Source organism: Rousettus aegyptiacus, unplaced genomic scaffold (assembly GCF_014176215.1).
Source record: "Rousettus aegyptiacus isolate mRouAeg1 unplaced genomic scaffold, mRouAeg1.p scaffold_m13_p_4, whole genome shotgun sequence".
In the NCBI taxonomy this organism is placed as follows: Eukaryota; Metazoa; Chordata; class Mammalia; order Chiroptera; family Pteropodidae; genus Rousettus; species Rousettus aegyptiacus.
Window position 1 is genome coordinate 112,724,190 of NW_023416307.1, and position 24,695 is coordinate 112,748,884.

The window sequence follows — 24,695 nt, forward strand, 5'->3', positions numbered from 1 at the left end:
GGCAACCACTATTCTACTTTCTGTCTCTATAAATTTGACTATTCTAGGGATCTCATATAAGTGGAATTACACAATATCTATCTTTTTGTGCCTGGCTTAATTCACTTAAATACTTAGCATAGTATTTTCAAGGATCACCCATAATGTAGCATGAATCAGAATTTCATTCCTTTTTAAGGATAAATAATATTCTATTGTATTTATATACTATATTTTGTTTATCCATTCATCTGTCGATGGACATTTTTGTTTGGACAATAGTTTGTTCTACCTTTTGGCTATTGTGAACAATGGACAATGGTTTGTTTCAACCTTTTGGCTATTGTGAACAATGCTTCTGTGAACATTGGTACATAAAAATCTCTGCCAGTTGTTGTTGAGGTAGTTGATTCCCTGGCACTTCCATCTGCCTCCTGCAAGAGCAGAATAGTTTTCCAAGGTTCAAAAGAAGTCTGTAGCAGAGATGCCGATATTGGCAGTGCAAAATCCTTTGGGTACTCTAAAATGTTCAAGTTAGTGGGACATTAGTAGGGTACTTAATAGCATCTGCTCACAAGGTCCTTCCCCAAGGAAGTGGAGAAGCTGGAGTTTGAATCTTAGACTCTTAACTCAAAGCCCACACCTTTAACTGTACTACACCGAGCTGCCTTTAATTACAAGTGTAATTTAAGTAATGAGCTACAAAGATGAATGAGATGTGGTTACTTCCTTCAAGGACCTATCAGGGTTGAATTATCTGTCTTGCAGAAAGTTCAAGGGAAGAGAGTGGCATCACTTGGTGCATTCTGGAGTTCACAGAGCCATTATAAGGTGTATGGGTCCCCTTTCTCTTGACATGCTATGGTGTGGCATGCTTGGGCCAGGCACAGCTGAGCTCTTTATGAGGTTGTGCTCCAGGACAGGAACTCACTCCTGGGCTGACCATTAGAGTCATGAGTTCCAGCCTGTACCTACTGATACTGCCTGTCATTTATTTGACCTGTTTGCATAGCTGTATTATATCTATAGGATTTATTCTCCTTTGAGTCTTTCTGATTTTGCTTTCATCTTGATGTCCAAATATCAGGAACAGCTATTTTTTTAGGAAAGAAATCAGGGCCCAGGAATGATAAAGAAAATACACATTTGGAGGCAGTTAAAATGGTTGGTTATATGTTTCTGTGTCTGAAAAGACATCATTTATAAGTGATTTGCATTTATCTAGAGACCTAACATGAGATATTTTGTCCTGAAAGGATGGCATTACCTAGACTGGTATTGTGGAAAAGGAAAGACATGAGATAAATCAGTAGGAAAATGGCACCATATGTTTTCACTTGTGTTAAATATTTCATTTTAGTATTGCATCTGTGTGTATTAGTTAGATATTGCTAGGTTATGCTGAGATAATCTCCAAATCTCAGTGGCTTTTTTCTCTCATGGTTTGTGTATGGTTCTGCTCCACACTGTCTTTATTCTGAGACTCAAGCTGAAGGAGTCCCTTTCTTGGTTGGGCCATTCTCATGGTAGAGAAGAAAAACACAAGTTTACTCATAAGATGGTTCATATAACGTCTGTTTGGATATAGCATTTGTCACTTCAACTCACAGCGTGTTTGATGAAACAAGTCACATGGTCTAGCCTGATTTCAGTGGGGCAGAAGGATTCTTCTTCTATGAGAGGGAGACCAGACTGTAGGGAATGAATCCACTAGAGAGTGACAGTGAGTATTTTGAACAAATGATGCAATATACTGCACTGGTTAAAATTTTACTCATGTCCAAATGGCTTAGCAAACTTTTTAAAACAGTGAATCTTTTTAGACCCATTGCAACTTGTTTAATATTGTTATTCTTTTCTCTTAAGGAAGAAACATATTGTGCCTAAGGCTTTAGTTGTTTTCCTGGGATCCCGGTAAAATTAACCATATAGCTAGTATTATTATTTCTAATAATTCATCAATTGTACTGTCTTTCATGAACTGATCCAAGAGATCAAGGGGAACATTAGAGCTCAGAATTGAATGCCTTTCATAGTTCTGTGAAATTAATAGAGAATGAAGAACTAATAACAGGACCATCATCCTTTAAGAAAATAACACAAGGTATCTGTAGTTAATACTGATGATGATGAGGGTTGTTGTATTGATTTACTAAGCCTCAGGCACTGTGCTAAACACATCTTTCTTTGATTTAATCACAGCTCACCTTATTTTTGTGAAGTAGCCATTGTTATTCCTGAGGCCATTATTACTTACCAAGGTACTTACCAGGTTCAGAGAGGTTTGTTAACTTGCTAAAGTTAAACATAATATATGTGAGATTCAGGACCCAAACCCAATATATGTTTCATATCTTTCTCAAAGTTGGATGAGATCTCTTTTAAAGAAAATAATTTCTTGTGGAACTCCAGGATTGACTTAAATGATTGTTATTGTAATGGTACTTTTAATTGTGTAAACATAAAGCTGGTGAGGTGGTTTTTTTTTTTTTTTTTTTTTTTTTTATTAGCTCTGATACCTTTATAAAACCTAAATCAATTTAGGGGTTAAGTACTCTTCATATTACTAATTCAAATTAACAACATTAATTTAACCACATTAGCTAAATTGCTACTTATAACTGGAATATGATGCTGACTATTCTGGGAGGGTTCTTTGGCAGTCAACTGGTCTACCCCGCTGTGTGCTGGGTGATGACTCAATTCTCCCACCATATTCACAATATTGAACTTCTGTGAAATTTTGATTCACGCTGAAGAACTTGATATCTCTTACCTTTCAACTAGTGAGAACACGTTATTTAGATTCCCAAGTTTACCTTTTTTCCTTTCTCACTGACCCATGGTGATTCTTTATGGTAAAGTTTATTGCTCAAACTCAATGGGCATAGCTGTGATGATCAAGAATATCCTAACATTATTTGTTTTCAGATTATTGAAATAAAAACAACATTAAATTCTCATGGTTTTTGTAAATTCTTTAATATACACGACTATAGATCTGCCCCATCTTCCTCAGTTTTTGCCCAGGTTAAAAAAACTGGATTTTGTTTCTCTCTGGTCCTACTATGTCTTTTTTTCATATACTCTCTCTATGTGAGGCCACGCCCTCTCCTCCCAAAGAGGTTCTCATCTATTTCCAATATCCACGCACCTGGCAGCCTTGCATAGTAACTAGAGTTGCTCATGTAAACCTGAATAAGGGGGCTATAGCTCCCTTTTGAAATGGAGGAACTGGGTCTATGGAACATCAGAAACCGTATTACTGATTTGTTTTTTAGAAGTATTTGCTGAATAGATTTGAACCATGCCCCATAATTTCTCTTTTAGTCTATTTTTATGTTGGATAAGCTTACCCTTATCCTTACACTAAGAGATTTAACTTAGTTACTTAATTAAGTTATTAACTCTCATTCACTCTAGTTTCAGTTTATAGAGGGGTTTCTGAGTATTGCTCAGCATCCTGAACTTGGCCCTTGCTAAAGGCTTATGTGATTCCTCCAGAATGATCAGTCATATTTTTGATAGATCCCAGAGTTAGGATATAACATATATTCTTTCTCTTCTTTCCAGAGTACATAGATGAATGCTTGCCTCTGAAATTTTCACATTTAAGCCATTTTCTATCCCTTGCTGTTGATTGTGGTCTTTTTTTTTCTTTTGGGATAGCTTGTAATCTTTGCTAGAATTTTCCCTTGTGTATGCATATATTCTTTACTAGTAAAAGGCTATTTAGACATAATTCTTACATGTTGATTTTAAATGTAGAAAAATTTTGTGTGATTGGATTTTCAGAGACAAAGGAATAGAGTTGTTATTCTCCTACCTTTCTATCATATCCTCTGAAACATCTGTTGGTTGACAGATTGAGGATTTTTTTTTTAGTATATGACCCAATAATTCCTGAAATTTTTAAAATAAGTACACTATAACTAAAGCTTTGCCAATTGACATTTTACATTCTCAGATTAAAGGAAATGCACAGATGCTTAAAAAATGTATCTAAAAACCTTATTTAGTTCTTCAGTGCAACAAGCTTCATTTATTATATTTATGAAACTTTATGAGACAATGAATAATGTTAAAATCAGCATTTTATATTAACCATAATTTTTTATAATTTGATTTAGCATATTACTGTTTATTATTTGGGGTTTTGATATATATATATATATATTTAACTCGTATACTGGATAGTAGGCTTTAACAAACATTTTTAAGTGTTTTAGATTTTAAATTTAATTAAATTTAATCTTTTAGAATAAATTGTTGGAGTTTGAAATTAAAACAACAGAGATAGCTAGCTAATGGAAAGCTCAATTAACTAATACTTTTGTATACAGAATCCTTACCTTTCAGTATGGAATATAGTCAGCCTCTTCACTCAAGCACCTTACCGTAAAATATAGCCAAGGCAGCTGAACATGTAATCATGCTAAATCTGCACATGAAAAACAGTAATTATAAAATGAGTTTGGGGGAACTAAAGGAGAGAGTAGTGATGCATGGATGAGTGTGTTTGAGTTGTAGAGAGCTTCTTGGAGAATGATGAGAAAGCGTTTTTGAAGATCAAACTGTGTCAAGCTGGACTTTTTTTTCCCCGATTCATATCATTGTAGCATTTAAATAAGAAATGACTTGTTATTGGAACTTTCAGTACTGATAGATGCATTATATTTTAACCTGTAGATGATGGGAAAATGTCCATTTTTCTTTCCAGTTGATATCTTGAATACTTTTGAATAGAAGGCTGAGTTTGACTCAGGAATGTCTGACAAAGTAAGCTTAGTGGACTGAGAGAATTCTGACAACTTTGAGGTTCAAAATCATTGTGCCCTGTTCTAAGAGCATGGACTTACCAAAGTTAGCTTTATTGAGAATTAGCTGCATGCTTGGCATTGTGCTAATTACTTTTCTTCTATCATCTTTTTAAATCTTTCTCAAATTGCTATGAAAAATATTGCTATCATCCATGAGAAAAAAGTATTGGAGAAGTGAATAATTTGCTTAAGACTATTCGTCAAGAAATTAGAGATATGACTCCAACCAGATCTGATTCCGAGGTCCCCTCTTTCTTTTAAAACATCATGTCTCACCTCTCTGGTTACAATTACAAAATTGTTGCATTAACTGCCATGGAAGCGATTTCAATGATATGATGAAAGTGTTATAATATTAAATGTTTTTTCAAATATTCAGAAACTCTTGTATCCTTCCTGTGTACCCTTAGATTTAGGCAGGAAAAGCCCCTGCCCAGGGCCTCAGACACTAGAGGACTAACTCTAGAGGGCCTCATTTGGCTGTACCTTCCCCATGGGAAAGAAGTCTACAGGGCCAAGTGGAGCTGCCCACCTGGAACCTGTGCCCAGCACACCAGGGTCCACTCTGAGTACCAATAGGCCTGGAACCTCCCTGTCTAAATGACTCTGAGTTGTCTTCTAGGTTCTGCTTGGGTTTCTTTATCAAGCCTGTTCTCCAGAGGACAAACCATGCCACCAGTGTGCACACCTTTAAGCCTAGAATTGCTGAGGTATATCTGTTTGTGAAAGTATAGACTCGATGCAGGCAAACTACTCCCTGTGGGCTGAACTAGCTAACACTTGTTTTTTTAAAATAAAGTTTTATTATAACACAGCCACACTTACTTGGTTATAATTTGTCTGTGGCTGCTTTTGTGCTGAAATTGCAGAGCTGAGTAGTTGTGGCGAAGATCGAACGGCCCACAAAGCCTAAAATATTTACTCTCTGATCTTTAATAGAAAAATTTTGATGACCTCCGGTATAGATGAAGTAGCCTAGTGTGCAGGTTGCTGAATTCACATGTGCGAGGCCTTTTGGGTATGATTGAGCCAGAAATGGGGAGAGAAAGATGCTGGTTGGGGCAGGCCTGCTTCTTGCTATCATGTTTTAGCCAGAATTCTGAAGTCCAAGAATTCTGAGTTCAAAATTCAAATATTACCATCTCCGTCTTTATATTTGTCAAGGTAGGAGGATAGATTGTATTTACCAGTTTATTAGCTTGATTTATAACTTTAAAATGTATAGACATGTGGGATTTGGGCCTCCATTTGTAGTCTTGCTTGAGCCCCAGAAATGTTAGAATGAATGTCAAACCCTGGGCTGCAATGTAGGGGGTTAAAGTAGGAGGGAAGAGAGACTCCAGCAAGTAATCACACAAATTAATATGGAATTATTAAGTGTGGAAGTACTTTTGAGTCATTTATAGATTAATGTTCAAAAACCTTTTTCCGAGTTTCATTCATCCAAATTAAATTGAAAATGCTGGAACCCACCTTCCTCCTTAGCTGAGAGTTCTAAGTCTTTTCAGTATGACTCCCCCTACCTCTTTCCACCCCTCCCTGTCTCCTGCCCTGACTCCCTACCTTGAGATTACACTGCTCCCAAATGAGGGGTATAGGGATATAAATCCCACACCCAAGCCCAAGGTTAGGTTCTGTCCAACCAGTCTGCTGTCTGATTGCATCTTTCTACCACAAGGTGTCGGTGTTGAGGCTGGTCTTCCTCAGACTGAAAGATGCTGCAGGTACCCTTCATAGTCACCACTCTTTATCCTGCAAGGGAAGGTCAATCTAGTCTCCCAGTGGCCAGGCTCAGCCATGGGTGTGCCATACGTGGTGCAGCATATGCCATCAATGCCCCATGTCCATCTCCTCTGTACTCAAGGCCTGTATTGGAACATGAGGGCTTTCTCTTGGCCTCCAGGTAGCACAGGCTGGAGATGCCAGGAGAGTAGGCTTCTGCCAATGGTGAATGGAGGTGTAACTATGAGGCAAGTTTTACAGTCTCTCAGAGCACCTTCAGTGAGACAGAGCCCAGTTGTGCACAGCAGTAATCTTAAAAATGCACTGTATATTAACTTCGTTTATGTCCTTATCTTAGTGCCAAATTCTCCCCTTAGTACTTCTAAATGAACCACCTGAACCCAAATTTTTATCTCAGTATCTGCTTGTGGGGTGCCCTGCCTAGGACACATGGACTTCCTCATGATTTACAGTCCCACGCACAATGTTGTGCCCCATTGCACAGGTTCCATAAAGCATTGCAGAACTCTAGGAGCTTCCCACCTCACCCCCAAACTTCTCCATACAAACTTGTCCATACAAACTTGTCCATGGCTCCTGGGTCACTTGTCTTGAATCCTGATCGCTAGCCTGGATTTCCTCTTATTTTGAAGTAATTATTTATTTTTGGGAACTTTAGTTTTATTTGCAACCACATTCATCTCCTCCCACAGATCTCACTGAATCCTGGGCATCATGACTGGGGTGTCAGTGACTTCATTCCCCAAAGGCTCAAGAATCCTTTGTACATGTCAGTTCCTCTCCTTAATGACTTCCCATTTTGCAAAGCATGAATTCGAGGAGGGGAAACCTTGATTGGCTTACATAAGAGTTTCATACACCTTCACGAGAGGACCCAGGTTACTCTGTCACCCTTATATTGCCCAAGAAAGCAAGCCACTCAGACAACCCTGGTGGAGCAGATAAAGTCATCTTCTCTGGTTGAAAAATATCATGTCATTCATGCCACGAAAAAAGGTATTATACTTTGAGAGAACATAGCCGAGAGAGCTGATTTAGATGGTATAGACCTTCTAGAGGACATGTTGTTCGATGCTCTCATCTTAATACAATCAGCCCTGCAAAGACAACATCATGTGTGATGGTTGTGAAACAGGAAGGGACTGGATACATTTGAGCCACAGAAAGAGGACTCAGGCAGAGTCAGTGAAGGAGAGAGCAACAAGAGAGGAGGCTAGAGCTGTTGGCAGTGACCAGATCTTGTAGGGTCTTGGGCCATGGGAAGGATTTTGAGGGTTTTAAGCGGTAAGCCAGATATTTTGTGATCAGAATTGTTACCTTTAAATAGTTTGGCTGATATGTGAGAAATAGCGTAGAGGAGGATTAGAAAAGTGGAGATGCTTTAAGTGGGTTTGGGATAGCTTAATGAGGTCATGTTGGTGCAATGGGGTAGTGATGGTAGAAGTAGAAACATGGGAACAGGTTGAGTGAGATTTTGGAGGTAGAATTGATAGGATTTGGTAATGGACTTGAAGTGGGTAATGAAGGGGAATTAATTCTTATTTAAGATCTTTTATATGGGTAGAAGTAGTAAAATTTAAACACCTGCAGGGATAAGTATGGAAAGAAGGAATCATACTGAGCGTAAGGTAATAAGGAGAGGAGGGGACTGTCACATACTGGAGGGCGTGTGCCCTCTCTCAAAGGGGCAGCTGCCGGTTGGCTCGAACCAGTCATGGCCTTGTAGGGGAGTGAGCCTGACATTGTCAGGTTTTCAGATTTTTCAGGAGAAGCCAGATTTGGGTTTTAATGTGAAATGTCTGTATTTCTTTATGTTGGCAACTAGATCAAAATTCTAAAGATCACTGGGCGAGCCATGTACAACACAACTGTAGGCAGCATCTGGCTCCTGGTCAGCCACTTCTTGCTTGAGAGCTGTTCAACACCATGTCTTCCTCTAGAAAGGAATTAATTGCAGTCTGTGACACAAAAATTTTTAAAAAGTTAAGGAACCCAGTAAGAAAAAAGAGGATATTTTAATTCAGGTTAAATCGTGGGAGATACTGATGATCTCAGCTCACACGGCCTGTCAGCAGGGCTCAGGTGATGGGCTGAGGCTGAGATCTGTGGAAATAAACTTAACCTAATTTAGACCAGATAGCAGGAAATGCTTTTGTCTTAAAATAGATCATTCCAGACTGTGATAGTCTGAGATGCTGGTAGACAGGAATCAGGGCTCTCTCCACCATTTTTTCCCCCCTGAGCTTACAGTTCAAGAGTCCTTAAACCTTTTAAGAGAGTAAGTGGATGAATGTATATTTTATTTATGAATTCATATTCAATTAGAGAAACTATTCTTATAAGTTCATAAAACCATCTTTGATTTTATTTTATATTTGAGCCTTAAATGGAACTTAACTCCTGGACTTCAAATTTTGTTCGTGAAGTGCTTTTAAAGTGAAAGGTGTTATGCAATTAATTTCATTGGTGTCATACTCAGCAACATTTTTCTGTTTCTGCGAATAGTTTGATCTAATTAATAATTTATCCTTCTTAGGATTGTACATCACAAATATATAAGAAAGCAGATGTTTTTAAGACTTTACAAGAACACTTAATGATTGAGCTGTCTTGGCTTCATAATAGTATTTAAAACAATAAGATTTATCTGCTACCTTATTTCTTATAATGCATTTATAGGTGAGTGGAAAAGCTTAGAAATAGTTTTCTTCAAGTCAGTAATGGGAAATAGAAGACTTTGCATTATTGATTGTTGAATAAAGTTGATTTTTTTGCTCTTTCTGAGGGATTCATTTTACAGAACTAAAAAAAAAATCAGGATAGACGAGAATTAGGAGACGACAACCAAAAAAAGCCCGAGTGTCAAAACAAGTACCTAAAAATATATCAGGAGACTTAGACACAGCTGGGGCAGGGGGAAGGGGAGTTGCGTGTGACTCAGTAGAATACATAGGAATCATGAGACTTAAGACATGACAGCCATGGGAACTTGCCTTTGGCTTACCTTGTCAACTGGGCCTTTACCTCATCCGTGAAATCGACATCACTCTATGTGCTATGGCTTTAAGGATAGAATTATTCCAGGAAACCATCCCTGCTCTTTGTAAATTTGGTGGAAGAGACTAAAGTGTTGGGTCTAGATGCTAATTAAAATTTACTGTTAAGAAGCAGATGTATAGTGGTGAAGAAATTATTCTGTTACCATATTAGTGTTCTCCAAAGTTCTTATTGGATTTGATAAATTCTTTAGAATTGTACATAATACCTTTTGTCTGATGGGATCTTGGAGTAAGTAAGCAACGTTAACCTGTTTCTTCACTTCTTAGACACACAGACTGCCAATGACTGACTTGTATTCCTTTTGACATTCTGGCTTCTTTATTGAGAAAAATAAATACAGAATTATATTTATTTCTTGTCCTAGTAGGGCCAAAACTCCAACCAGTCATTATTTTTGTCTTCTCTATTTCCCTCTTAGAGCTTAATTCTGATTCTTTTGGGTCAGTTTCATATCCTTGTCTTTAAAGCAGTGCGTAGTTCCTATAACCATCTTCTCCTCAAACCGTGTTACAGCTGAGATTGAAAAAAAAAAATTCTAAGAAAGCCTATTCTCATGGGTAAACTTCCCATAGACAGAAGCCGTGTCTGTGTTAATCACTGCTTTATCCACAGCATTCAACATTGGGAATTAAACTGATGCTTAAATGATATTTATTAATGAATAAATCTGAATATACAGTGAAAAGTTTTCAGGTATTCTGAAGGGTAAAATGTTCTTTTGTCAAATAAATTTGGGGAAAGCTACATTATATTCTCAATTTTGGAATAGTTACAATATACATTAATGTCGCTAGGTCTCTGAGACATCTTGGTGTAAAATCAAAACCCTATTAGCCTTGTTAATCTGAATAGTTACCAAACTAAGCACTGGCTTAAAGCAGAACTGGTGTAGCACATTATTGGTATTACTTATTAAGGTGTGTTTACCGAATATGCAGAGCTGTGATCCTGAGTTGGGTAATTCAGGGATTTTTTTCTTTTTTTTTTTTATTAGAGAAGATAGTGGCTTCTAGGATGTATTGAGAGTAAAGAGTAAAATGGTGGAGGAAAAATAGCCAAAGGTAAGGATGTGAGTGTAAATTATTTCAACATTTCTGGGGGGAATTTTGATAGTGGGTATCAAGAGCCTTTAAATTTCCATCTTGTAATTCTACTTCTAGAACTTTGTCTTGGGGAAGTAATAAGAGGTGTATACAGAGCTTTATCAGTCAGAATATCAATTGGGATATTCCCATTTAAAAAAGAAATAACCTAAGTGGCCCGCAATAGGTGATTGGTTCAATACATGATTAGATAGCTATTCAATGAAAGATTGTGACAGTTACCAAAAAAATCCTAAGTCAAGAGGCTTTAAATAATAATTAGTTGTTTTCCACTACTCTTTAGGTTGATTGGGCAGCTGGACTGGAAGATCCAAGTTGGCTCGTCTCACCAGTCTGATATCTCGGTGTTGGCTGTAGGCTGGGATACTTTGGTTCTCCTCATGGCCTCTCTTTCCATATGGTAGTGTCTCATCATCTAGGTCTTTCTGTGTAGCTTCTGTTTCTAGCAGAATAGCTTGGATCTTACATCTCTGGCTTTTAACAGAACAAAACCAGAAAATGAGATACTTCTTTAAGGAAAGGTCCAGAGCTAGAACAATGTCACTTCTGCAGTATTTGTTGGTCAAAGCAGTTACAAGACCAGACAAGATTTAACCAGAAGGGAAATAGATTCCATTTCTTGATAGAGAGACAAATGTGTGCAGGAAGGGGAGCAGTTTTGGTGGCCATCTTCATAGACTCATGGTGATCATTAAAAATCATGTATAAAAATGTTTTGTGGCATTAACGTTAAGTGGAAAAATGAGAGATGTTAATAAAACCATTGAGGACAGAGGACAGTACAGGACTTTATATAGAATATAATACTAATTTTGTTTTAAATTATATATATAATATATTAAGTTATATATTAAATACACACATACGCACACACATTATATGCGCATGCGCGCGGGCACACACACACACACACACACACACACACACACTCTTAAGAATTGGAAACAACACCAACTTGTCGACAAAGGTTGTCTGTGAGTGACAGGATTGAGAGTGTTTTCATTTTATTCTGTATACATAGCTGTATTTTAAAAAATTTCTATAATTATTAGTTGCTTTGACAATTAAGAAAATTGATCATTTATTAGGCCAATTAGAAAGTCTTGACAAGTTTTTAAGATTAGAAATTTTCTGTGATCTCAATGCCATAAAATTAAAACTACAAAGTTTTAGTCAAAAAGTTCCATCTGTCTATGGCTATGCCACCCTGAATGTGCCCGATCTCGTCTGATCTCGGAAGCTAGCAGGGTCGGGCATGGTTAGTACTTGGATGGGAGACCACTCAGGAACACTAGGTGCTGCAGACATTAAAAAAAAAATTGCATCTACTTTGACATTTAAATATATCTTTCTGAATAATCCTTGGGATGGAAAAATTTTCAAAAGGAAAATAGCCATTTACAAAGGACAAGAGTTCTATACGTACAATGCTGGAATATGAAGCCAATGTGTATAATCTTACATGCATTAATCAGATAATATGATTGAAGATAAATGAACATTTAATGCAAAAGGACAAAAGTAACTAAAACACGAAGTATACATTGCTATCAAGGATATAGAGACACTGATGAAATGGAAGACAGAATGTAGTAAATTATAGCAATAAAACCGAAAGATGTATCTTCCAAACAGTAAAAAAAAAAAAAAAAAAAATAGACAAACATTTGTCATACTGTGTGATTAAGGGAAACAGAAATAAAAACATTATTAATGAGATGGATATATAACTAGAGGCAATTAAAAAATTTCTAAGGTGTGTTCTACAAAATAATATCCATAAGACTGAAAAATCTGGCTGGAATAGACTGTTTCTGAAGTAACATATTTGTTTGTGGTCATTGACATAAATAGGTAACAAACCTCAAAAGATCAGTAAACAAAGTAAAAAAAATGGAAAGATAACAACTAAGCCCATTCAGTTTTATGGGTGAGTTCTACCAAAAATTTCAGGAATAGAGTAGTCATATTATGGCAACTGTTCCAGAACATAGGAAAAATTGAAAGCTTCGCAATCCATTCTATGACACTAGTATAAACCTGATACTAAATCTAGAAAAGGAGAACCCAAGGAAATTGTGGGCCACTGCCAACATGTATTGCTCTTTAAATAAAGAAACACTGTTTCACAAAAGTTACTGTATCTGTATATAACATATTGTATGTATGTGTATTTCCAAAGGGAGAAATTCCACGTTTTGTTTCTTGGTTTATTGCATTTTTCCAAAGTCTTGGCCAGCTAGATTTCCAGTCTTCTCTGTCTTCTTAAATAGGAAGACAACTTTATAATTGGTGGCCCAGCTAGGACCTAGATTTCTAGATTCTAAGCACAAAACAAATTCATTTAACCATTAGAATTATAGAAGGAAAAAAAAATTTTCTTAAGATCATAGCGATAAACAACTTTCATTAAGAAAAAAGAAAGATCTCAATCTAATTTTATACCTCAAGGAACCAGGGAAAGAAGAATAAATTAAGCCCATAGTTAATGGAAGGAAGAAAATAGCAAAGATCAGAGCAGAAATAAACAAAATATAGGGAAAAAGGCAATGGAAAAGATCTTTCTATATTACAGAAAATTTAAAAAATGCAAATGAACAAAAGGAAGAAAATGAAAACCTCTTAGACTCCCACCACTGTTAACATTTTGATGTACTTGTCCCTGCCCCCCTTACTGTTAGTATGTCATGAACATCTTTGTATCTTATTAAAAATTCATGTAATGGTTACATTATTTCAATATGATCTTTCATTTATGCAAACTGAATTACGATGGTTAGATTTACCTTTTTTATAGAACAGGTTATTCATGCAAAAATCTTAGATACAGGTGATTTTTGTATATTATCAGGTAAAACAAAATTAAGCTCTGAGCCACAAAAAACATTTGAAACTAAGTTTCTTAGTTAGGGATAGGTACATAATTTTTTAAAGGGACATTTTAAGGAAAGGAGAAGTTTTTATGGGAAATATTTCTTCATACTCTATGTGAGGACTCTTTAGGGTTCAAGTGACAGATACTCTGATTAGAATTGAATGTAGCAAAGATGGAAATTTATGGGTAAATGTGTTAGTTATCTGTTGCCACAGTAATGCTGAAAAACTATCAACCGTAAAACATCAGTGACATACTAAGAAGTATTTATTTAGTTCATGACTATATGGGGTTCAGTGGCTCTCAGCTGGCCTTGTTCATGTATCTGTGGTCAGCTCATTGGCTAGGCACTGCTTGCTGATCTTGACTGGACTGGCTCAAATGTCTTGGGGTTGATTGGCTATTGGGTATGACATCTTGACTGTTTTGTTTCTTATCTTCCAGCAGGCATGTTCTAATGGCTATGGCAGAGGAAAATGAGCAAGAGAGTTAATATACAAGTGCTATTTCGTGCCTCTACTTGCTTCACATTTGGTATCTCTTTATTGGCCAAAGCAAGTCTCATGATGGAACCCAGAGTCAGATTGTGAGAGCACTGCTGAGGAGGCAGATACAGGAATGAGTAAAGAATTGGGGCCCTTAATGCAGTCAGTCTACTTGGGATATGTAACTAAAATGTATCTAAACGGATAGATGTAGCTTCAATGACTGCTGGATTCAGGGTATCAAGTGATGTCACCTGGCTCGATTTTATACTATTAAAAGTTTGGCTCTGCTTTCCTTTTCATCAGCTTCACTTTAAAGGAAACCTTTTTCATTTGATGATACTCAGAAGCTCCATTCTCAGCTTCTCACATACTCAGAAAGTAAGTAATTTCATCTGACAAGGGCTTATTTTTCTCAATTGTTTCAGCTAAAATCACAATGTGGAGTCTTTATGGACAAATGTGGGAGAGTCACTCATCCATCCCTAAACCTGCTGCCATGTTTGGGGGGTAGAATATGATGATCGGCCAGCCCTGGGTCATATTCTCACTACTGACATGATCCAGAATGGAATAGAGGGAATCAGTCTTACCTAAACCTAATGAACTGTGAACAGAGGGTTAGAGACCATTTTTGTAAGGAAAATAGAAATAGTGTTACCAGAAAGTGGGGCAGGATGAGGGGAAGGGAGAGTGACCGATAGGCAGGTAAAAATAAAAGATGCCTTGTATAATTTCTATTAATGTACTTGTCTCATTGACACTATCAACAAAAACTATTAACTATTCTGTGCTAAGTGTTTTATAAACATCATATTTTTTCTTAGATTACTGTTAGGTGACTGGCATGACACACATTTTATTGATTGCAGAAAGGAAGCTCATAACAGTTAAATAATTTGTCTAAGGTCACTCTGCTAGTTGGATGTTACATTGGAGATTTGAACCTCAATTTAGCCTTCTCCAGAACATGTGCTCTTACTGTCTTAAAGCTGAAGAAAAAGAGAGTACACCAAATACATTCTAAGAGGAAGAGTAGGAGGCTACAATATGCCCCATTAAGGCCATTTGGATCATACCATTGAAGGAATAATCGCAACGCTATAGCTCTGGCTACATTAAATATGCACCAATGTACTTAAGTAACCATGACAGGGAGCTTCTACTTTTCTCTAGGGGTTATGGGAACAGGAACTCTAACATAATGCATTGTTCTCCTGTGCCATTTCTGTACAGGTGTGGAGTGGTTAATATGAATATTTAGGTCAGCCAAAATGGAAAAGAAATCCCAAAATGCCAGCCTGAAAGATGTGCATGAAAGGGGAAAGAGACAGGACTGTCATATTCTCTGGTGAAAGCATTTAGGGTCTGACTATATGGAGGGGAGTCTCATTGGTTGAACGACCCCATTTTCTTTTAGCTCCAAGATGGTTAATAGGTTCCAACTCATGTGTCAAAGTCAGTTGATTGGTGGTAAATCATCTGGAGTATTGTGCTGAGAAGAGTTCTGAATGTAATTGAAAAGAGGACTATAATGGATTAGTGAGTGATACCTGTAATGAGTATAGGAGGGGGAGGTAAAAACATGATTGACTATTATTTGACATCCTTGGAAGCAATATCTTCTCAAAGTCACTCTCAAGCCACTTGTGTATGGGGATTATGCCCCCAGGATGGAGTATTTTTTAACTAAGATCTCTCTGATGAGGAAATTTTAAGTGAATTTTCTGGAGGTCCCAACTTTTACTTAGCACAAACCAGAATGCAGAGCTTTATTTTCCTAAGGAAAAGGGAGCATCTTCTTTGCTCTGAGAAATTTTGACCTTGTTCAGAGCAGGGTAGGGGGGGGATTTACAAAGTGATTAGATATAGTAAGTAAAGTTTCGGGGTCACTTTTCTTATTAAATGAAGATGGGTATGACGGTCTATTGTACATCTATCATCATCATAAATCTATGTCTATATATATTTTAAAAACACAATGAAATTATAGTCAGAGTTCTAAAGAAGTTTGTTTTTGATTATCTTTTTTCTCATTTTTCAGGTTTCTGATTGGAGTCATTTTCTGGTACAGACTTTGAAAAGAATGCAGTGAAAATTCTGGCCAACTGGAAATATTGGCTTACTCCCCAACTTAGTATAGCATTCCTTCTCTTCAGTAGCACCTCATAATAGAAGAAAAATGTATGGAAGTGCAAGAACAATCACTAGTCTGGAAGGGAGCCCTTCCAGATCTCCTCGTTTGCCAAGGTCTCCTCGTTTGGGCCACCGAAGAACAAGTAGTGGGGGAGGTGGGGGAACAGGCAAGACTCTGTCCATGGAGAATATCCAGTCCCTTAATGCAGCCTATGCTACATCTGGACCTATGTATCTGAGCGATCATGAGGGGGTGGCTTCAACAACTTACCCAAAGGGCACCATGACTCTGGGGAGGGCCACAAATAGGGCTGTATATGGAGGCCGAGTCACGGCCATGGGGAGTAGTCCCAATATTGCTTCCGCTGGACTTTCCCACACAGATGTCCTTTCATACACAGACCAACACGGTGGTCTGACCAGCTCATCCCATCATCATCACCACCAGGTCCCCTCCATGTTGAGGCAGGTAAGGGATAGCACAATGTTAGACCTTCAAGCCCAGCTCAAGGAACTTCAGAGAGAGAATGACCTGCTTCGGAAAGAGCTAGACATCAAGGACAGCAAGTTAGGGTCTTCCATGAACAGTATCAAGACCTTCTGGAGTCCCGAGCTCAAGAAGGAAAGAGTCTTGAGGAAAGAAGAGGCAGCCCGGATGTCTGTTCTCAAGGAGCAGATGAGGGTTTCCCATGAAGAAAATCAGGTAGGTTATGACTCATCTCAGTGTTCTTCAACCTTGGCTTCTCACTGAGTAGTTGATGCTTTGCAAATGGTACCACAACCTATGCAGAAGAAAGTTTGGTATCATCAAGAAAGCTATGACTTAGTATGTGTTCGACTTGGAGACTACAAGAGGGCATAGGATATGTGAGATTACATCTTGTGTTCTCTTTATCTTCCAGCAACCTTCACATTGTTGAAGGAGACAGGGGATCACTCCTCATTGCCTAACTTTTGCTCTTGGTTAATTTTGTTTTCTGTTTCAGCAGTCACAATAGCAGCTCCGAAGTACTTCCCTCTGAATAGAAGAGGAAAATGTTAATTTTTGCAAGAGTAGACATTTTAACGGTAACATTTAGAGGGCCACATTTAAATGGCGAATTGATTTTTTTAAAGCACCAGAAACATTATTTCACTCTAGAATGAGTGGAATTTGTTCTTTAAATAGAAACTTGAACAATATTAAATGGGATTGGGTAGAATGGGCTTGTTATGTTAGAGAAACATAATAAATTTCTGCCTCATCTATTCAGTATTAAGTACATACTATTTGCAAGACACCTTCTTTCTCTTCTTCGATGCATCCTCCACATCATAACAAGATTAGTTTTCCACCTGCAGTTATGCCATTTCTCTGTTTTAATGCCCTCAATACTTACCCATTGCCTCCAGAATTCAGTGTACATCTTTGGCTGAGCCTTTACTAGAAAGCCTGAACCAGCCTTTCCAGCAGTATCTTGTACCACGTCCCTCCACATCTCCTTTGCTACCAAAACCACACTTGGTAATTCCTGCTCATATTTAGGGTTTCCTACCTCTATGCCTTTGTTCTTTTCAGTGCCTTTTCCTGGGAGACCTCTCAGCACTTCCTCTTTCTGCCTCTTCCATTTCAGTCCTAGCCAATCTCCATTCTCATATCCTACATGTTCAGTGAGGCTTATTTGTGTGATGTTATTTTCATAAGGGCTTTGGAGTCATACATGCCTGGGTTTAATTCTTAGCTTCACCTCTTACTGGTAGTGAGATAAATGTTAAGAGATGCAGAGTAGATGGTGCTGTGCCATTTGGGTAAAAAAATCCCCAGATATCATTTAACATTGTCTAAAAATTTGAGATAATTTTAATTTGGCTAAACCAGTGATTCTCTGATAATTGGTCTTTGTGTTGGCCTAATAAAGTGCTCTGATTTTCTCAGGGTCATCTGCTGACTCTTTCTGTTTCCCTGGCTACCACCCCTTTGGAGTCTAAGCAGAAAGCTTTGTTCTTTGCAGCTAAATCAAATTAATGCCTTCACTATCATTTTCTGTTTTTTTTTTCTGCCTTTTCTGATTCATGAAATCCTGTGAACCTGTTACTGTTGTGTAAATTTCCCCAGTTCTGTAGAAATTTATCATTTTTTTAGTTTTGAAAAACAGTTAAAGCAATTTAGGAATGATTGTAATAGTGGCAAAGATGACAGCATTCTCTAAACTGTTGGCTCCAATTGCTTTTATCTTATGCTTCAATCATTAAATGTTTTTTGAGCATAGATACCCACTTATACATGTATATTTATTTATAAATTGCATGATGTGCTACTGTGCCAATATATTATGTCTTCATGACATTCACAAAAAATTAGATATGGAAGAGACAAAGTAAAATAAATAGTATATTGAAGTAAATTTTAATGACACACACAACCTTTTGGCTCTTAATAAAAACATTTAAAACCCCTTGTTAATTTCATGAGGGTTAGTTTAGTTTAAACTAGGTAACATCCATCATTCTGTTTAACTGTACTATGTTACCTTAAGTTGGAAGCAAGTGAAGAGTTTGGGTGCTCTCATTACACCTTTCTTGTCCTGGAATGTACTATGATCACAGGCTACTGTGGGTCCTGTGGGCGACATAGGAATATGTAACATATGACCCAGTGAAAATCCCAGTATCAATCTGTATATTAAACATAAGTAAAATGTAATTATTTTCTTTTTAGGTTAAAAATATAAAAGAAGGAAGGAGCATGGAGAGTTTGAAAAGTCAATTTGCTTGCAAGATGAGGTAGTATTACAAAGTATAGAATATGAAAATTGACAAAAAGCAAGTTATTTTAAAAAATTGAAGTGCCCACCCTGAAGTATTATGGGATTCCTTTTAGGAGTATATGAGTACTTATTGGTCAGGATAGGGTAGATCCTGCTGTAGTAATCAACAAACCTCAAGTCTCACTGGCTTCACACATCAGAGATTTATTTTGTATTCATCTGAGGTATGAAGCAGGCCAAATGACTCTTCAAGGTAGCTCTCCTCCAGGCAATGACTCAGAATCCAGGCTTTTTGCATTTTGGCACATGGCTACAGCAGAGGAAGAGTACTTAGAGATGGCACATTGGCTCCTCAATTCCTTGGACTGGAAGTGACAAGATTGCAATGGGTTGGGGAGGTGTAGTCCTCTCTTCTTTCCAGGAAGGAGAGTAGAGTCATATATGAGGGAACACCAGAGATTTCTACCAGTGGAGTTTTTATGTTTGTCAAAAAGTAAAGCTAATAAAATAAAGTTTGGGGCACAATGCAGGCTTCTTCTTCTGCTGCTGTTTTTATTATTATTGCTGTTGCTACCAGTAGACATCTGTTGGGGGTTTACTAAGTGTTAGGCATTGATTGTGCTTAGAGCTTTGTGTACATTATCTTATTTAGTATTGCATCAATCATCTGAGGTAAGTGCTAGACTTTGTCTCATTTTACAGATGAAAAATAAATGCAGAGAAAATAAGCAGCTTGCCCAAGTTTATACAGCTGATCATTGACAGGACTGGAATTTAAAGCTTTGGTCTATTCCATGCCAACATTTAAGACCTTAATTTTATGTTCCCTACCTCCTTATAGGATCACTGAGCTGTGAATAGAATCTTAGCATAATAGGAAGATCATACTTGGTATTAGCTAGATGTAAAAAAAAATGACTATAGATGGTCCCTGACTTAAGGTGGTTTGACTTATAGTTTTTTGACATTATGATGCTGTAAAAGTGATATACATTCAGTAGAAGTTGTGCTATGAATTTTGATCTTTTCTTGGGCTCACAGTGTATGGTATGATACTCTCTCATGATGCTTGGCATTGGCAGTGAGCCATAGATCCCAGTCAGGCACGTGAGGACAAAAAATGATACTCTACAGTGTATTCATTGTGTTAGATGATTATCTCCAACTGTAGGCTAATGTAATAAGAGTTCTGACATGTTTAAGGTAGGCTAGGCTAATCTATGACGTTTGGTAGGTTAGGTGTATTACATGCATTTTCAACTTATAATATTTCAACTTATGATAGGTTTATTGGGATATAAATCCATTGTAAGTTGAGAGGCACTTGTAGTTTTGTAGTTTTTATTTATTTATTTTTAGGCGAGGCAACCCTTGGTTGACCTCACAGATTGCAAGGATCTTGTCAGGTTAAAATCCCTAATTTCTTTTTCTTTTACACCTGCAGCACTTGGTCTTCCTAGGTGGCCTCCCATCCAAGTAGTAACCAGGCCTGACCCTGCTTAGCTTCTGAGATCAGACGGGCTTGGGCATGTTCAGGGTAGCATGGCCGTAGACAGTAGTTTTGTAGTTTTGATAGAATGATTAAGAATGTAATTTAGTTTATTTAGTATTTTTCTTAATTGAGAATTTATGTCTTTTTTTCTAGAAATAGTTTTTGTGCTGTTTAGGACATGATAATTTTCCTTTAGAGGAAAAATCATGGAAACTTTTTCTGTATGGAAGAAAAGAATGTAAAAGAGATAAGGGACACTCGATTATGGTTTTTTTTATACACAACAGCCAGAGACTGCATCTATGAATGTAGTGCTACCAAAGGGTATTTAGATAATTAGGATTTCATGAACCTAAATTCAGATGATCTAAAACACTTTGAATTGTACTATGTGAATAGAAATGGTAAGAACGTCCATTATAGAGTGGAGATGACAAAGCTAGAGTGCTGTGTTTATGATATTCATAATTCTGTGAATTTAATGCTCCCCAGCATAGACTTTCTACTCTTATGTTCAGTGTTATAGAGGGCTCCCACTCATCAGGTCTTTTGTAGTAGATTTTGAAGTTCTAGTGGTTGTGCCTGTGGGAGCCAAACCCATCTCCAGATTTAAGGGAAGATTTTGAATACTGTCCCTGTGTTATAGAAAGTACAAGACTGGAAGCTTGGAACCAGTGGATAGGTGGCCCTGACCAAATTTCTCCTGTGTAAAGAAAGGGTTGATACTCAGGTTCCTGGATGGATTTTATACCCCAGACACCTTCCCACCCCTAGATTCTTTCCAAGCACTTATTTCGCAGCCACATAGATTTGCATGAATAGAAATTAATGTATTTGTGGCTTTTAAGAGTTGTAGTACTGATATTTGGCGTCAGCTTCTTTGTATAAACCAGCGTGCATTGATGCAGAATAATCCTTATATTATTACTTGTGCTTTTTGTTTCATGATGTACTTTTTTGAATGGAAAAAGAGGGAGCTGTAGTATTATGGACAGCTAATTCTTTGGAATGGCATAAACACATAGTCCTTGCTCTTAGTGTTACACTAGTAGACTGATTTTGGGAGAGGTGAGGAGGAAAGGTTTAGAATGGATGTCTCGCTGCCACTTGAGGCAGCCCCTTTACTATTTTTAATGGCCGGTGTGGAGTTGGGATGGATGTTGGGGATGGGAAAATGCAACTAAAGGAATGTGAAGTGACCCAATTTTATCTAAAAGATTATATGATTGTCTTTTCTTTACAGCATCTTTCTATTTACCTGCGTGATGAAGATCAGATAGAGAAAACATAGTAAAAAATAAATTTTCTGAATGTTCATAAGGACTTACATCTTACAGCTTGGTGCATATAAGTTGTTGATATTTCATATTCCTGGATATTATGTGTAATTATTGACTTTATATTTTAATGGATTATTTTTTTTTCCAAATTAGGTGTATATAAAACAAATTTTAAACATTTTCCTCAGTGGTGCATGGCTAGCCAAGTATCTGCATGGATATAAATAGCCTCACACACTGGGAGATTGTACTAGATTTAATATTTACCCATCTTTGTCCAGAAGTGGGACAAGGTCATTGTGAAATGTAACCTAAGAAGTGTAAGTAAACCTGTCTGGAGAATGCTATAGCTTTTAAGCAATGGTTATGTGATAATTTCTATTTCTGGCTTAACACAATAGGAAATCATCTACTCTAAATCAGTATTTTTTTTCCACTATCGATTCCTTTCTTTCTTTTTTTATTTTTAGTGAAGTTTATTAGGGTACCATCGATTAATACAATTATATAGTTTTCAGGTGTACATTATAATTTGACATCTATATATTCTATTGTGTGATTACCACCCAAAGTCCAGTTTTCTTCAGCTACCATATTTTTGATCCCCTTTACCTCATCTACCTCTCCCCTCCTCCCCTACTTCCTACCCTCTGGTAACCACTAGTTCATTGTTCATGTCCCTGAGTCTCTGTTTGTCCTGTTCATTTGTTGCTTTTAGATTTGTATTCCACATACAAGTGATATCATGTGATTTTCTACTTTTTCAGTCTGGCTTATTTCGCTTAGCATGATTATCTCGAGGTCTATCCATGTTGTTGCAAATGGCAGTATTTCATCTCTTCTTATGGCTGAGTAATATTCCATTGTATATATGTGCCACATAAATCAGTATTAATATGGGTTTTTGATGAGTTTTTGAGCTAGTTTCAATATATGATTTATTGATTTTCATTTTGAGCCTGTAATTTGAAAAGGTCAAGATGGATCACATTTTCGTTTCCTTTATTATTTTTTTCTTTTATTTGAATAACTACAGGGTCATTTCAATAGGGGTCATTAAACTCTTCTAAAATACTTATTTCATTTTAAGTGTATAGATATGAAGAGCTGTACCAACTGGAAGTGGTTGATAGAATTAATTCTATCTCCTGTTGAGAAGGTGTTGAGGCAGCTGTGTCATGAAAGGGTTGTCTGGTGACAATTGAATGCAGCTATGGGTTACCTTGAGTACTGAGCCTGGTTAGAATCAGGGCTCAGGCCTCGAGTGTCAGGTCCCCTTATGTGTGTAGGTAGAACTTAAATATATTCAGTACACAGGTAGACCCTGTGCCTTTTCCCAGGCTCTATTCCTTCTACTACTTTATGTCTGAGATCCATGTATTCCTCAAAGCCAGTATTTCCAAAGTGTGTCCAGGGAAATAACATTTTCCAAAGGGGATTTTCTGGTCAAACAAACTTGAGACACAATGTGCTAGATACTCTTATCCTGGAAAGTCATACGCATGTGTTACAGGTCGAATTTTGTCCCCTTAAAACACATGCGTTGTAGTTGTAACCTCTAGTAATTCAGAATGTGACTTTCTTTAGACAAAGAGTCTTTACAGAAGTAATCAAGTTCAAATGAGTTCATTAGGGTGGACCCTAATTCAATATGACTGGTGTCCTTATTAAAAGGGGGGAATTTGGATACAGATATAGACATGCACAGAGGGAAAACTATGTGAAGAGATAGGGTGAAGATGGCCATCTATAAACCAAGAGAGAGGCCTAGAACAGAGCCTTCTCTTACAATCCCACAACACCTTGATCTCAAGCTTCTAGTCTCTAGGACTGAGACAATAAATTTCTGTTGTTTAAGCCACCCACTTTGTGATACTTTGTTATGGCAGCTCTAGCAAACTAATTCAACATATCAGCATGTGAAATGCCCTAACTCTTGCAGTTAAAAAATATTTATTAAATTTTCTTAATCCAGCAATTTCCCAAACTTACTTGATCATGGAACTTTATTTTAAACTGAGCACCTATGCAGCTATTGCTGCAGTAATGCTGTGTAACAAGTCATTCCAAAACTTACTGTCTTAAAAAGACAAGCATTTATTTCTCTCTCACATATCTGCAGGTTGATTGCAGCTTAGTTGAGTAGTTCTGGACATTGGGCACCAGGCTCTAGGCTGCAAGTAGAGTTCAGTTATGTCACTTGTCATGTCTCCACCCTCTCGAAACTGCAGCCATTCAGGCTTCATCTTCTTATGGTGTACCTCAGACATCCAGCATCCAGCCAGCCCACACAAACATATTTAAAGCCGCTGTTTGCATCACATCTAATAACATTCTGTTGCCTAAAGCCAAGCCTAAAGTCCGTGGGTCAGAAAAATCTTGCTGAAGCAGACGGCATGCATGTATATATACACATACATACATACAGACATACATACACACACACATACACATACATACATACACATACACATAAATATATATGTATGTATATATGTATATATAATCAAATATATATATAATCAAAAGACCCGAGAAATTAAGAAGTCTATCATATATCATTTGAGTATTTGTTTTTCATTTGAAATGTGAGTATCTTCTCCAGTGTTATTTTCCCCAGTGTTACATAGGTACGTGGACTTAGAACTGGATAATATGAACTAGTGTAACACCACAACATAACTTAGAATGCTCTTAGGACAAAAAAAAGTCCATTTTCATCATTTTGAATAGTCTTCCTCAGCTTTTCAGAGAACCGTAGCTTTTATCCACCTTTCCAGAAAGGTGGAAAAACTTTGGTCCAGACTTAGGCAAAGACCTACTTAGACTGAAACCACAATTTTAATGCCTTTCAGGGGTAGGCAAAACTTCCTTTGGTTCTGAAGATATATGAGATGGCACTGAGCCAAAAGTTGATTTCTTTGTTTGCTAGAATGTAGAATGATTTGAAGTGAACTATACATCTTTGTCACAGA

The 24,695-nt window shown here is 37.2% G+C and overlaps 1 protein-coding gene and 2 pseudogenes across 25 annotated transcripts in view; 2 read left to right on the forward strand and 1 right to left on the reverse strand.

The window, feature by feature from the left end:
• ERC2 (ELKS/RAB6-interacting/CAST family member 2) overlaps positions 1-24,695 on the forward strand; it is an 895,762-nt gene that overhangs the window by 11,662 nt on the left and 859,405 nt on the right. For all 25 annotated transcript variants that reach the window (XR_004950478.1, XR_004950467.1, XR_004950465.1 and 22 more), the window contains exon 2: positions 16,110-16,904. Coding sequence is in view for 7 of the 25 variants with exons in the window: in XM_036219345.1 (XP_036075238.1) it covers positions 16,248-16,904 (657 nt within the window). In the remaining 18 variants the exon portion in view is untranslated. The remainder of the gene's footprint in view (positions 1-16,109; positions 16,905-24,695) is intronic.
• Positions 11,895-12,012, forward strand: LOC118602706 (annotated as a pseudogene).
• LOC118602085 lies at positions 20,384-20,502 on the reverse strand (annotated as a pseudogene).